The 12,903-nt window shown below is 45.9% G+C and overlaps 1 protein-coding gene across 1 annotated transcript in view; it reads left to right on the top strand.

The window, feature by feature from the left end:
- GPR119 (G protein-coupled receptor 119) overlaps positions 1-12,903 on the top strand; it is an 18,903-nt gene extending 6,000 nt beyond the window's left edge. Inside the window, exons 2-3 of the mRNA XM_026520588.4 lie at positions 7,295-7,380; positions 7,620-12,903. Coding sequence (XP_026376373.1) covers positions 7,685-8,692 — 1,008 coding nt within the window. The 5' untranslated portion in view covers positions 7,295-7,380; positions 7,620-7,684 and the 3' untranslated portion in view covers positions 8,693-12,903. The remainder of the gene's footprint in view (positions 1-7,294; positions 7,381-7,619) is intronic.

Raw genomic sequence — 12,903 nt, 5'->3', positions numbered from 1 at the left:
AACTTCGGGGGATTTAATTAGCTTTGATTAACTTCTATGTGCATTGGTGATAATATCACCTCATGGGCATATTGTGAGGATTAAATGAGTTCATGCATGGAAAGTGTGTGTGATAAGAGGTATTATTAATATTAATAATAATCTTCTCAGATTCCAAATACCCCCAGCCATTGTTACAATCCCTCCACCCCTTCTGCAACCCCCAGATCTTACCCCCAGATCTTCCTCGGGAAGAAGCTGGAAATGGCCATCTGAGCGCTAGAGTGCTGCAATATGAAACTAGGCTAGAATGGCCCCTTGAGTGCAGTCTTTCTTGAAGAATACCCTGAATTGCCTTCAAGAAAGACTTTCAATGAAAAAAGCAAGACATGTTAATTGAATGTATACTTTCTCCCCTCACCCCACCTCCACTGCACAAGCCATGGGAAAGAACGAAAAGTATTTGTACCTCATTACCCAGCTCCTAATGTGCAGGGGAGGGAAGGCATCCCATGCACTAGTCCCAACAATAAAAATAAATAAAAGGAGCAAGAAACTTCTGAGCCCTGGGTGGCAAATGAAAACATCTCTGCACTTGCCGTGCTCCTCTGGCCTGCATGAAGGCGTAGCTAAGATGCAACACAATCAGAGCAACTCAGAAGTGCCTAGAAGGATCTTTCTTCCTTTTAAAGACCTTTCTTTATATAACTAGACGGGAGCAAAGCCTTTCCAAGGGTTGCTTTCTCCCTGCAGAGTGCCTGCCCTCTGCTGGGCTTCACGGTCATTGGCATTTGGTACCTCAGGCCAGCAACTGCTCTTTCCTGGTTAGGTAGGAACCTTCATCGTATCACAACCAAATGTCTCTCGGGCAGCAGGCACTGCCAAGCAGCAATATAACCAGGACCCAGTTTTCGAACTGTCCCCTCATATTAACCTTTTAGTTCAACGTATGAGTTTCCTATTGCTGCTTAAAACCTACTGCTTAAAACATGAATTTATTATCTTACAGTTCTCAAGGTCCGAAGTCCAAAATCAGTTTCACGTCAAAGCATCAGCAGGCCTGGTTCCTTCTGGAGACTCTAGGGGAGAATCTGTCCCCTTGCCTTCTCTAGCTTCTAGAGGCCTCTTGCAATTTCTGTCTTGTGACCCCTTCCTGGCATCATTCCAACCTCTTGCTTCCATCATCCCCAATATTACTCACTGAGCTCCTGTCTTCCTTTTATAAGGACCCTTGGGATTATATCGTTGGGCCCACCCAGAAACTCCTGAATAATCACCCCACCTTAAGATCCTTACTTAACCACATCAGCAAGTCTCTTTTGCCATGTAAGGCAAGATATTCACAGGTTCCAGGGATTCAGACACGGATAACTTTGGGGGTCATTCTTCAGCCTACCACACCCAGGCTCCTGCAGGGTAGAGGAGCAAAAAGCTAGTGGATGAGGAGTGATGAGAATTGGATGCCGATCCCAGCTCTGCGGCTGCTTCCTAGCCGGGTAACCTCAGGCAGTTCCCTTCACCTTCCCAAGCCTCAGCATCTTCACTTGTAAGCTGGGGAGAATAATACCATCTAGCTCACGAGGTGTCACTTGAATGGATGAAAAGCTCTGAGCATAGTAGTGAGCACAGAGCAGGCACTCCATGAACATGCTGGAAGGGGAAGTTAACATGGGGAAAGACAAGACGAGCCGCTAGAAGGCTATGACCACAGTGCAGATGAAAGATAATAAAGTGCTAGTGGTGCCTGGGTGGCTCAGTTAGTTAAGCATCTGCCTTCGGCTCAGGTCATGATCTCAGGGTCCTGGGATGGAGTCCCATGTCGTAGGGCTCCCTGTTCAGTGGGGAGTCTGCTTCTTCCTCTCTCTGCCCCTCCCCCCACTCATGCTTGCTCTCTCTCTCTCTCAAATAAATAAAATAAAATCTTTTTTAAAAAGAAAGATAATAAAGTGCTAAATGAGAGAGGAACCAGCAAGAATGGAAAGCAGGAGTAGAAAGATAAATGGAGAGGTATACGTGAGTCCAGAGTCCTATATTTCCTTGGGCTCGGGGTAAAAAATAATCCTCATTTTCTGCAACCACTGGGCTTTAGTGACCAAAAAGAGGGGAGGGTCTTCTACTTAAGTTCAGCTCAAGCACCTGTGAAAAAACCCAAAGCATAGATGTGTCAGCTTGAAGGCCAGAGGTCATAGGATGGGCAAAGGCACAGAGGCACAACCTAGTACGAAAAGGGGACAACATGTAGTCTCTGTGGTTGATAAGAGCCAAGACAGATTCCTGGTGGCTGTTCCACACTAGCTTCTGGCCTGACAGTTTCCAACACCTGCTGCTTATGAGCTGTGCGGCCTTGGGCAAATAAGTCACCCTCTGCATGACTTGGTTTTCCTATCTGTAAAATTGAGGTATTAATAGTACCTACCTTATATAATTTTTGTGAGGATAAAGGAAAATATGTTGTATATTTAGCACAGTACTCGGCATTTAAAGGCCCCATAAGGGCGCCTGGTGGCTCAGTCCATTGAGCGTCCGACTCTTGATTTCGGCTCTGGTCATGATCTCAGGGTCCTGGGATCTAGCCCTGCATTGGGCTCTGTGCTGGGCACAGAGTCTGCTTGTCCCTCTCCCTCTGCTTCTCCCCCTGCTCTCTCTCTCTCTTTCTCATAAATAAATAAATAAAATATGTAAAAAAAATAAAAGCCCGATAAATGTTAGCTGGTATCAGTGTTACAAGGAGGCTCAGAAGCCCCAGAAATCTAGGGCTGTTTCCTCAAAGTGCCTCCCACTCCACGAAGAGACTAAAGCCTCAAATACTGATTTCTCCCACCCTGTTTTGCCCTGCCACTTCTCCCAATCTGCACACACACCTCTTTCTACAATTACAGCACAGACAGGTAACAGCAGTAGGAGCAAAAGCAAATACATTCCTATATATGTTCATATATAAAATGTATGTGTGTGCCACACACAGTTTTTGTGCGGTCTGCAAAGGGTCTTGGCAAAGTGATGCCTGAGCTGAAATGGAGAGGGGGTTGAGGGGTTTTTTCCTTTTGAAATTATATGAATACATCTTCGCTGTGAAAATACATAACAAGTCAGAAGTATTCAAAGTCACTCTCCAAACGCCCCCCCAATCCTAGTCCCCTCCTCAATTATTCCCTCTGTTAACATATATTTATTGTGATTCCTATGCATTTTTTCACACACACAGAACTGGAGTTTGGGGTTTTACTTTCATAAGTGGGTCCAGACTCTACATACTGATGTGTGACTTGATTTATCAATCAACAATATGTCTTGGAGGTTTGTTTCAGGACATATAAGCTTATCCCATTCTTTTCATACCACTGCATAATATCTAATAGCAATGGAGTACCAGTCTAGTCATTCACAAAGAGATATTAAATATCACTGCTGCCTTTGTCCTTGGGCAAGATGCAGCTAAACCATAGAGGCAGATGGCTGGTCTAGCCACCACAAGGAATCAGGCGTGACTTGTCTTGAATATCTTCCTATTGCTCCTCTCCCAGAGGCCCAGCTCTGAAGGTGGCCTCTGTTGAAGCCTGGCTTCTCCTCCATTCCATTCCAGGTGAAGCCTCTGGCCCTCTGTCCCATGCCCTCAGGGTGGACGAAGCACCCATTGCATCCTTGGTGACAGCCCACTATGACCAGCATTTAATGCATTAGTTATGGGATAGTTTGACCAGAGAATAAGCCCTCTCACCCTTTACCTTCCTCCCCTTTGTCAACCCCAGCTTTTTTTTAATCTTGTCAGTGCTCTACTCTAGAGGCTCTGAGAACCCTCAGCCTCAGGACCGCGAGGACAAACCACCGACCTTCCAGGAAGGAACCATGTCCTCTGTGGTCTTGATCTCCCAGCATGGGCACAGCCATAGGACACACAGCTGAGTCCATGTGGTAGTGTGAGAAAGGGGACAGAACAGGCCAAGGAGGACACAGAGGTGGGGATAGCTAAGAAAGAAGGGAGGGGGCTAAGGGAGGGAAAAGACTCCTAGGGGCACATCAGAAACAGGTTGCGTAGGGAGTGAAAGCCAACTCAATGGGAATAACAATGTTTTGCCGATGTTTTACACCACTGCAGGAATTCCCTCTAAGACCCTCCCAACAGGTGAGCATTCAGGCTCTGCTTGCATACTTCCAATGCCAGGGAGTTCACTATTTTCCAAAACTTCTGAGATTACTTTAAATCAGCTTATGGGTGCCTGAGAGGACAAGACAGAAACCAGAGTGCTGATGGCTAAAAGAAATAAATATCTAGGACACCAGCAGAGGAAAATTACACTAAGAAGAGAATCTTTCAGGGATGGAGGGAAAAGACGTGGGCAGCAGGGAAGACTGGTGTGATAGGCAGAAAAATGCCCCCCTCCAAAGATGTACATGTCCTAATCCCCAGAACCTGTGAATATTTTACCTTACCCAGCAAAAGTCACTTTGCAAATGTGATTGAGTTAAGGATCTTGACATGTGGAGGAATCATGGATTATCCAGGTAGACTCAATATAATCACAAGGGTCCTTAAAAGAGGGAGGCAGGAGGGTCAGGGTCAAAGAAGAAGATGTGACTATGGAAACAGAGGTTGGAGTGATGTGCCATGAGCCAAGGCATGCAGGCAGCCTCTAAAAGCTGAAAAGGGCAAGGAAACTGTTCTCCCCTGGAGCCTTCCAAAGGAATCCAGCCCTGGCAACACCTTGATTTGAGCCCTGTAAGACCTATTTAGGACTTCTGACCTCGAGAATGGTTAAGATAGTACATTTATGTGGGTTAAGCCACTAAGTTTGTGGCAGTTAGTTACAGCAGCAAAAGTAAACTAATATAACCAGGCACCTGAGAGTGGGAGGGAGGAAAGGACAACTTGCATGTGCATACAGATCACCTGGAGATCATGGTCCAAGGCAGACTCTGCTTCGGTAGGTCTTGGGCAGGACCTAAGATTCTGCATTTCTCCCAAGCTCACAGGTCATACCAATGTCCATATATGAAACACACTTTGATTAACAAGAGACTAGAAGACAGGGGCACCTGGGTGGCTCAGTTGGTTAAGCATCTGCCTTCGGCTTAGGTCATGATCCCGGGGTCCTGGGATCGAGCTCCGCATTGGGCTCCCTGCTCAGCGGGGAGCCTGCTTCTCCCTCTCCCTCTGTCTGCTGCTCTGCCCACTTGAGCTCGCTTTCTCTCTGTCAAATAAATAAATAATATATCAAAAAGAGACTAGAAGACACTCCATAAAAATACCTGTATAACATTTTACAGTTCATGAAGGCTTTTACTATCCATCATACCCCAGGGGTGCCTGGCTGGCTCAGTCCGTGGAGCATGTGACTCTTGGTCAAAGGGTCGTGAGTTTGAGCCCCATGTTGAGTATTGAGATTACTTACAAATTATCCATCATACCTCATTTTGTCATCCCCCCAACCCTGTGACATAGGAATTACTGTCCCCATGTTACCACATGAGGAAGCCAAAGCTAAGTCAGAGAGGTGAAGTCATTTGTCCAAGCAAAATCACAGAGATAGTGTTGGGCGGGCCCTCCGGTGTCCTGACTCCCGCCACCCATGCTTCTGCCATTGAACAGTGGTTCTCACCCCAGGCTGAATATTAGAATCACATGAGGAGCTTTCCAAACTCCAGATGCATAGGTCATACCCCAAACTAACGATACCAGAATTTCTTGGTGTATGACCCAAACATCCGTATTTTCGGAATCCCCAAGTAATTCCATAGCGCAACTAAGGTTAAGAACCATTTCACTAGAGCTGTGGTTCTCAAATGGGGTCCCAGAATCAGCATCAGCACCACCTGGAAACTTGTTAGAAATGCAGATTCTCAGGTCCACCCCAGATTTTGAAGCCAAAACTCTGAGTGAGGCCCAAGAATGTGTGCACAAACACGCACAGCCACCTTCGGGGGTCCTGATGCACACTCCAGGTTGAGCAGGGCTTTCCAAAGGACCATCTGGACTCCATGCACGGACTCAAGAGCTAGGGAGACAGGAGCACAACCTTCGATCCAGGCATAAAATCAGGCCAGGTACTAAGCAACTGAAGTTAGCTTCCTAACAGGGGTACCAAAGAATCAGAACTGTTCTCAGACTGGCAACTGGGACACCAAGTCCCCAAGCCATGGCCCTTGTGCTCCTTTGTAGAAGAGACATCTGTCAAAGGCCCTCTCGGACTGTCAAAACATCCTGGAGTATAATATTTGCCTCCAACCCTGTACCTTGCTCTCCGCTCCCTCACTTAAAACACTAACCTTTCCCATTTGTGCTCTCACCTGAACTGAGTAAATAAGCTTCAAACCACTCTTCTCCCCACACCTCTCTTCTTGGTATCCGAGAGGAGCAGGCAAAAGGTTAGTTCTAATGTACCCGAACAAATGGATATACAACCTAAAATAGGAGTGACCAACACAGCTGCCCTGCCTGAGCACATCTCACTTGCCTCAGCAACACTGCCACCCTTCAGCCTAACACTATCCACACTGGAAAATGGAAAATTCCACAGCCAAACATGAGAACAGACACTTTCCAGAATGCAGCCCACCTCCTCTTCTCATGTCTCAGACCCAAGGTCTACAAGGATCAAGAAGGGCAAGGCTGGCAGCCACTACTTATGATCAGAGACATGTTTTCAATGAGTATACCCAACAGACAGCAGCTTTTTTTTTTTGAAGATTTTATTTATTTATTTGTCAGAGAGAGAGCATACAAGCAGGGGGAGCATCAGGCAGAGGGAGAAGCAGGCTCCCCACTGAGCAAGGAGCCCAATGCGGGACTCGATCCCAGGACCCCAGGATCCTGACCCAAGCTGAAGGGGGACGCTTAACCGAATGAGCCACCCAGGTGTACCCAGAAAGCAACTTTAGACAGGGAGTGGGCTCTATTCTAAACCGAGTAACAGCCATTAACAATTCTCTCCTTTCGTTTTCCTGCCCTTCTGAATCAGCTGAGTTCTGAGGGATGAGAAAGAGGGGAACAGCACAACCTATTTGAGAGAATTAGAATCCGAGGTGTTAGGAAACAAAAGATTAAAAAAAAACCCACTTAAATATGTGATAACTCCCCTGAAAGTATGCTGGGTCCCGAAATCGCCTGCCTGCCCTCACTTTCCACTTCAACTGATTATGATCGTCCTGCTCGATTGAAGGCAGTAGTAGTGCCTGAGAATTCGTTATTAAGTAAATGCTTCATGAAGCTGAGATTAGTTGTTAAGCTAGTACTTGAGGCTTAGGAAAAGAAGTTTAATATCAAGCTATGGAGGAAGAAAAAGTTTGACTAGAGTCAACTATATCTTCCGCCCGACAGGAGACCTGATGAATGCCCCAGTCCCTCCAAAGAAAGTCCTTGAAGCATCAACAAAGAAGAGAGCCTGGCGAGACAGTATGCACCAGGTACTCAGGAGTTGTCTGGTAACTGGGATATTGGAGGGGGAGGGACTAGCTCGGGACCCAGGGGGAGGTCTGCATTGGGACTGCTGCCTTCAGAGAGCGGGAGAGGCAAGAGGCTGAGGACTGAGAGAGGGTGATTCTTAGTGACAGGCAGGATCTCACACATAGCAAGCTGCCAGCCTGTACTGCCAGTGGCGGCCAGAGCTGTGCTGCAGCTCTGAACTCCGCTCTTTCTCCCCCAGCCTGTGAGAATTTGAGCTGGAGAGCCAGCATGCCCTGGTAAGTGGAAATCCTGCCACTTCAAGACATGGAGTCATCTTTCCCATTTGGAGTGATCCTTGCTGTCCTGGCCTCCCTCATTATTGCTGTTAATGCGCTAGTGGCCGTGGCTGTGCTGTTGTTGATCCACAAGAATGATGGTGTCGGTCTCTGCTTCACCTTGAACCTGGCTGTGGCTGACACCTTGCTTGGTGTGGCCATCTCTGGCCTAGTCACAGACCAGCTCTCCAGCCCACCTCGGCCCACACAGAAGACCCTGTGCAGCCTTCGGATGGCGTTTGTTACTTCTTCCGCCGCTGCCTCTGTCCTCACGGTCATGCTGATTGCCTTTGACAGGTACCTTGCCATCAAGCAGCCCCTCCGCTACTTCCAGATCATGAATGGGTTCGTGGCTGGGGCCTGCATTGCCGGGCTGTGGTTGGTGTCTTACCTCATTGGCTTCCTCCCACTTGGAGTCCCCATATTCCGGCAGACTACCTACTACGGTACCTGCAGCTTCTTCGCTGTGTTTCACCCACGCTTTGTGCTGACCCTCTCCTGCGTTGGCTTCTTCCCAGTCCTGCTCCTCTTTGTCTTCTTCTACTGCGACATGCTCAAGATTGCCTCCATGCACAGCCAGCAGATCCGAAAGATGGAACAAGCAGGAGCCATGACTGGGGCATACCGGCCTCCACGGACTCCCAGCGACTTCAAGGCTGTCCGCACTGTGGCTGTTCTCATTGGGAGCTTCACTCTGTCCTGGACCCCCTTCCTTATCACTGGCATTGTGCAGGTGGCCTGCCAGAAGTGCTACCTCTACCCGGTGCTGGAACGGTACCTGTGGCTGCTCGGTGTGGGCAACTCCCTGCTCAACCCACTCATCTATGCCTATTGGCAGAAGGAGGTGCGGCAGCAGCTCTACCAGATGGCCCTGGGAGTGAAGAAGGGGCTCACCTTATGCCGCCTCCTTCTCTCAGCCAGGGATGGTGGCCCAGAGGGGCCCAGGGAAAATTCCTATCCTATCGCCGTTATCTCCCACTCACATCTTGATGGCTAAGATGGTGAGGGCAGAGAAGTTTCAAAGCGCTTTCTCCCTCCCTTCTCTGGGCCCCAACTAGGAAATCAGATGGAGCTAGGGGAATGAGAGTACTTGCTTCAGGCAGCTGACCACCCCTCACCCCAGACTGAGAGGAACTGAGGTAGGGTGCTGACTTTCTTCTATAATCCATTTCCTCATCTGCAAATCTCCATTCCTCCCTAGCTTTCTTTTGCAATGTGTCTGTTTCTCCTGTACAGGTATGCTTACTTAAAGAAATGTACTACTGAAATGATAAAAAATCAAACCCTATTTTTGAATGCACTAGAGCAGCATTGTCCAACAGAAATATAATGCAAGTCACATATAATTTTAAATGTTTGAGTAACCGTGTTAAAAGGTAAAGAAAAAAAGCCAGGCAAAATTAATGTTAATGTTTCATTTAACCCAATATATCTAAAACATTATTCCAATATGTAATCGATATAAAAATTACTGTACTATGTTTTTCATGCTAAATCTCTGAATCTGATGTGTATTTTACCTTTACAGAACATCTCCATCCAAACGATCCCTATTTCTAATGCTCAGTAGCCACATACAGCTAGTAGGCACCGTATCGGATAGCACAGCACTAGAGAAATGAGGTGGTTCCTTTTAACTGTTTACTGTAGTGACTGACTATAATAAATTGAGGAGTCCTGCCCTCCCTTATGTAAATCAGACTTTTTAGGAAGTGACTTTGCCTAAAATGTAGGAACCTGAATTAGATTCTACAGCTTGTCTTCTTTTACACTTCATGGTGTTCAAAACACTGTTTCTTTGGAAATAGCCAGTCTTGTGGTTATTTCTGCTACTACCCCTCCCAATCCACCACGTTTGTGACTCTGTGGTACCCCTGTTCCTCAGTTGGCTTCTTATGTCATGCGTAGCTATTTGCTGATAACGATGCTGGAGACACTGGAAGGGAAGGAAGAGGAAAAAGGGGTAGGTACCAAGAGAGGCACTGCCAAGCTCTCCACACTGGACCCACTTTTTCCCTCTGAGATTGACCTTCTTAAATCCACATTTTCCTAAGAAACTCAGTGGAATAAGAGGATGCCTCTGAAATGTTCCAGGAGATCAGCTGAGGAAGCAGTGTCTCCTGCTTTCTGTGGGTACAGAAAATGGCTGTTGGAAGCCAGAAATTATGGCCAGGCTCCCTCTGGGTAACCCCGGCAGCAGAAATTCAAGAACAGAGTAGGGAAGAAACCAGGGAAATATGCTCAGTCTTCCCGAGCTTCCCTGTAAACCCTTCCTCAATCTCCTGGTCTCCACAGTGGATTCCTAGAAAGTTTGCCTCTTAAGGCCCTCAACTAGATTATCTCCCTAGAAAGCTGCTGAGTGGAAAACGAAAGAAGGCAAGAAGAAACAAATACAGAATGGATTAAATTTGCCTGGGATGTGGTGCCAAAACAACCTTGGAAGGTTAACCCCATGATATGTCTAAATTGATGGCCCGAGGTTGCATGTGAATCCAATGTGTAAAGGCTAATGCCAAGAGGCCCATGAAATTTTTCATTCAAATCTGAAACTATAATGTTTGGAACCAGGATGGAATCTGGCCATCCTCCTCTCCACAGGATGGCGCCGCACCATGATGTTTTGCACTTGGGTTTTAATTCCCCTTCAGTCTTAGATTAACTCCCAGCTGGCTTCCCTCAGTTGTTTGGAGGTTAATGATCATTCCTTCCATTTCCATACTCCGGAAAAATCCCTGCTCTCTATTTTCACCCTCTACCTTCAGCACAAATGGCCTGTTGCTCACTGATCTATTCTAATACACACCAACCCTCCTTTGGTAGACTTTTTTTCACAGTTGCTCTGTTGACCACTCTGGCCCAGAGGAGAGCCATGTGTGCCTTCACCGCAGCAGGCTTTATGTTCCTACAACTGAAGAACTTTTTGGCTTTCAAGTGGGTGATGGAACCCAATGTGCTTTGAAGTGCTGGGCACCCAGCAAGTACCACTTATGCCAGCAATAAGGCACCTTCTTGGATTGGTTAGAAGTTACGGGGAACTATATAAAACACAAACAGTAACTGAGTTTGGGAACAAGATGGGAAGCTTGCTCAAATCCGTGCCCTCCTTATTGGTGCTTCAAAGCTTAATTTCCTGGCCTTGTTACAAAGGACTGATCTTGCCAAGGTAACACAAGCAAAGTGGAATGGAAATTAGTCAGTTACAGGAGAAAGGCAGGAGCTGAGGGGAAGCTAAGCGACTGTTGTGTTTTACGTTCAGTGTAAGAAACTTTGCTATCCCTGGGAGGCAGTATGTTGAATAGAAAAATCACAGGCTTTGAAGTCCGATATACCAGTGTTCAAATTATGATTCAAATGTTTAAACTGTCAGAGCTACAGTTTCCTCATTTGTAAAACTGGGGTAATAATGCCTACCTTATATGATTATAGAGATTAGCTCAGATAATGTATGGGAAGATGCCTAGTAAACTACAGCAGATGGTTAGTACTCAGAAAACGTTCTTTTCCTCATCCTTAAAAATCATGAAGAATAAAATATTCAGCTGACCAATTTAGGGAGTCTGTCCTATCTGTAGATATTATGGCCTCCAGGATAAGGACAATTAGGCTCCAATCTGTGAATTCCTCAACCCCTGAATGTTTTTGAAAATGAGTGATGAGAGAGGACTCAATTTGAAAAAGACAAACTGTAAATCTAATACCTTAGCAGGATCAAGAGACGGCAGATACAAACAAGGCACTATTATCATACACTTGGGTTTAAGAGTAACTGCAATTATGGACACAGTATTTAATAAGCCACCAAGAGCAGAGATACAGCATGCTATGCAAAAGTCTAATGGCTCTTTGACGCAGGCTATGGCACAGATAAGGGAATGCGTTGGAGAGGAAACATTTAGATTTCATTCATGCACCCGATGTTGTCTCCTGGTAAACTTGCAAAGAAGCCAGATCCTGTTCAGCAATTTGATCAAAATAGCCAAAAGATATTAAGACCTTGTAGGACAGAATGTAGGTCAATTGGTCCCATTTATAATTACCATAAAGATCTTGTGAATTTGTTATAAAAACTGTAACATGACTAAGTTTTCTACTACTATTTTGGGTAGCTGACATTATGCATAGCACACCTGTTTCTGAGGACTACTCTCAAGAACATAAGGACACACAACCCTCTGTACGGGGGCATTCTGAGTGGTCTCACAAGAGTTAGAGGCACATTGCCCTGATCTACCAAACTCTCCTCCTTGTCTAATAAGCCCATCTCTGAGAGTTGGCCAGCCAGGGTTAGCCTTGGGATATCTTCTCCCTATGTGGAAAAGTATTTACTGATTCAAATGGAAAATGAACTCGTGACTTTGATTTCATTCACACATTGCTCAATCAATGGCCAAACTGAATAGAGACCAATGAAAATAGCAGGCACAACATATATTTCAAGGACACACATAGAACAAGAGGAAACATGGCGTTGATAGCTGGGCAACAAGAGCAACAATGGACCCAAGGGCAGACCACAACTCCTTAGCTGCCATTGGTCACTCACTTATTTTGTGACTCCTTCAGTACCTCCCATGCCATCCTTCAAACTGCTGGCTGGTCTGGAGTCTTCTCCTTTTAATTAACAAACCTTCATGTGTTATTTCTGCAGTCATATAAACTTGATAATGGTACCTACATGTGTCAACTGTTATTCATTCATCTGTCCATCTATCTGTCTAGCTACTCCACAAACATTTTTTGAGAGCTAGGTGCTAAAATTTCCCCAGCTTTGCCGGGATTTCTTTCAGAGCTATATAATGATGTATATATGAGGTTTGTTATTCTTGTCTGATTATAAAAATAATTTTTGTTCATTTCAGAAATTTTTGAAAATACAGAAAATCATAAAGGTACCCATAATTGTACCATTCATAGATGATCACTGTTATTCTCCATGTGTTTTCTTCACTTAACATTATATTGTGCATATTTTCCTATGTAATTAACTTTTCTTCAAAAACATGACTTGTGGGGCCCCTGGGTGGTGCAGTCGAGTAAGCATCCAACTCTTGGTTTCGGCGCAGGTCATGATCTCAGAGTCTTGAGATTGAGCCCCGTGTCGGGCTCTGAGCTCAGAGAGAAGTCTGCTGGAGTTTCTCTCTCTCTTTCCCTCTGCCCCTCCCTGTGCTCCCTCTCTCTAAAATAAATAAATTTTTTAAAAAACCATGA

This window comes from Ursus arctos, chromosome X (genome assembly GCF_023065955.2).
Source record: "Ursus arctos isolate Adak ecotype North America chromosome X, UrsArc2.0, whole genome shotgun sequence".
Lineage (NCBI taxonomy): Eukaryota > Metazoa > Chordata > Mammalia > Carnivora > Ursidae > Ursus > Ursus arctos.
The sequence above is the reverse complement of the archived record's forward strand: the minus strand, read 5'-3'. Positions and strand labels throughout refer to the sequence as shown.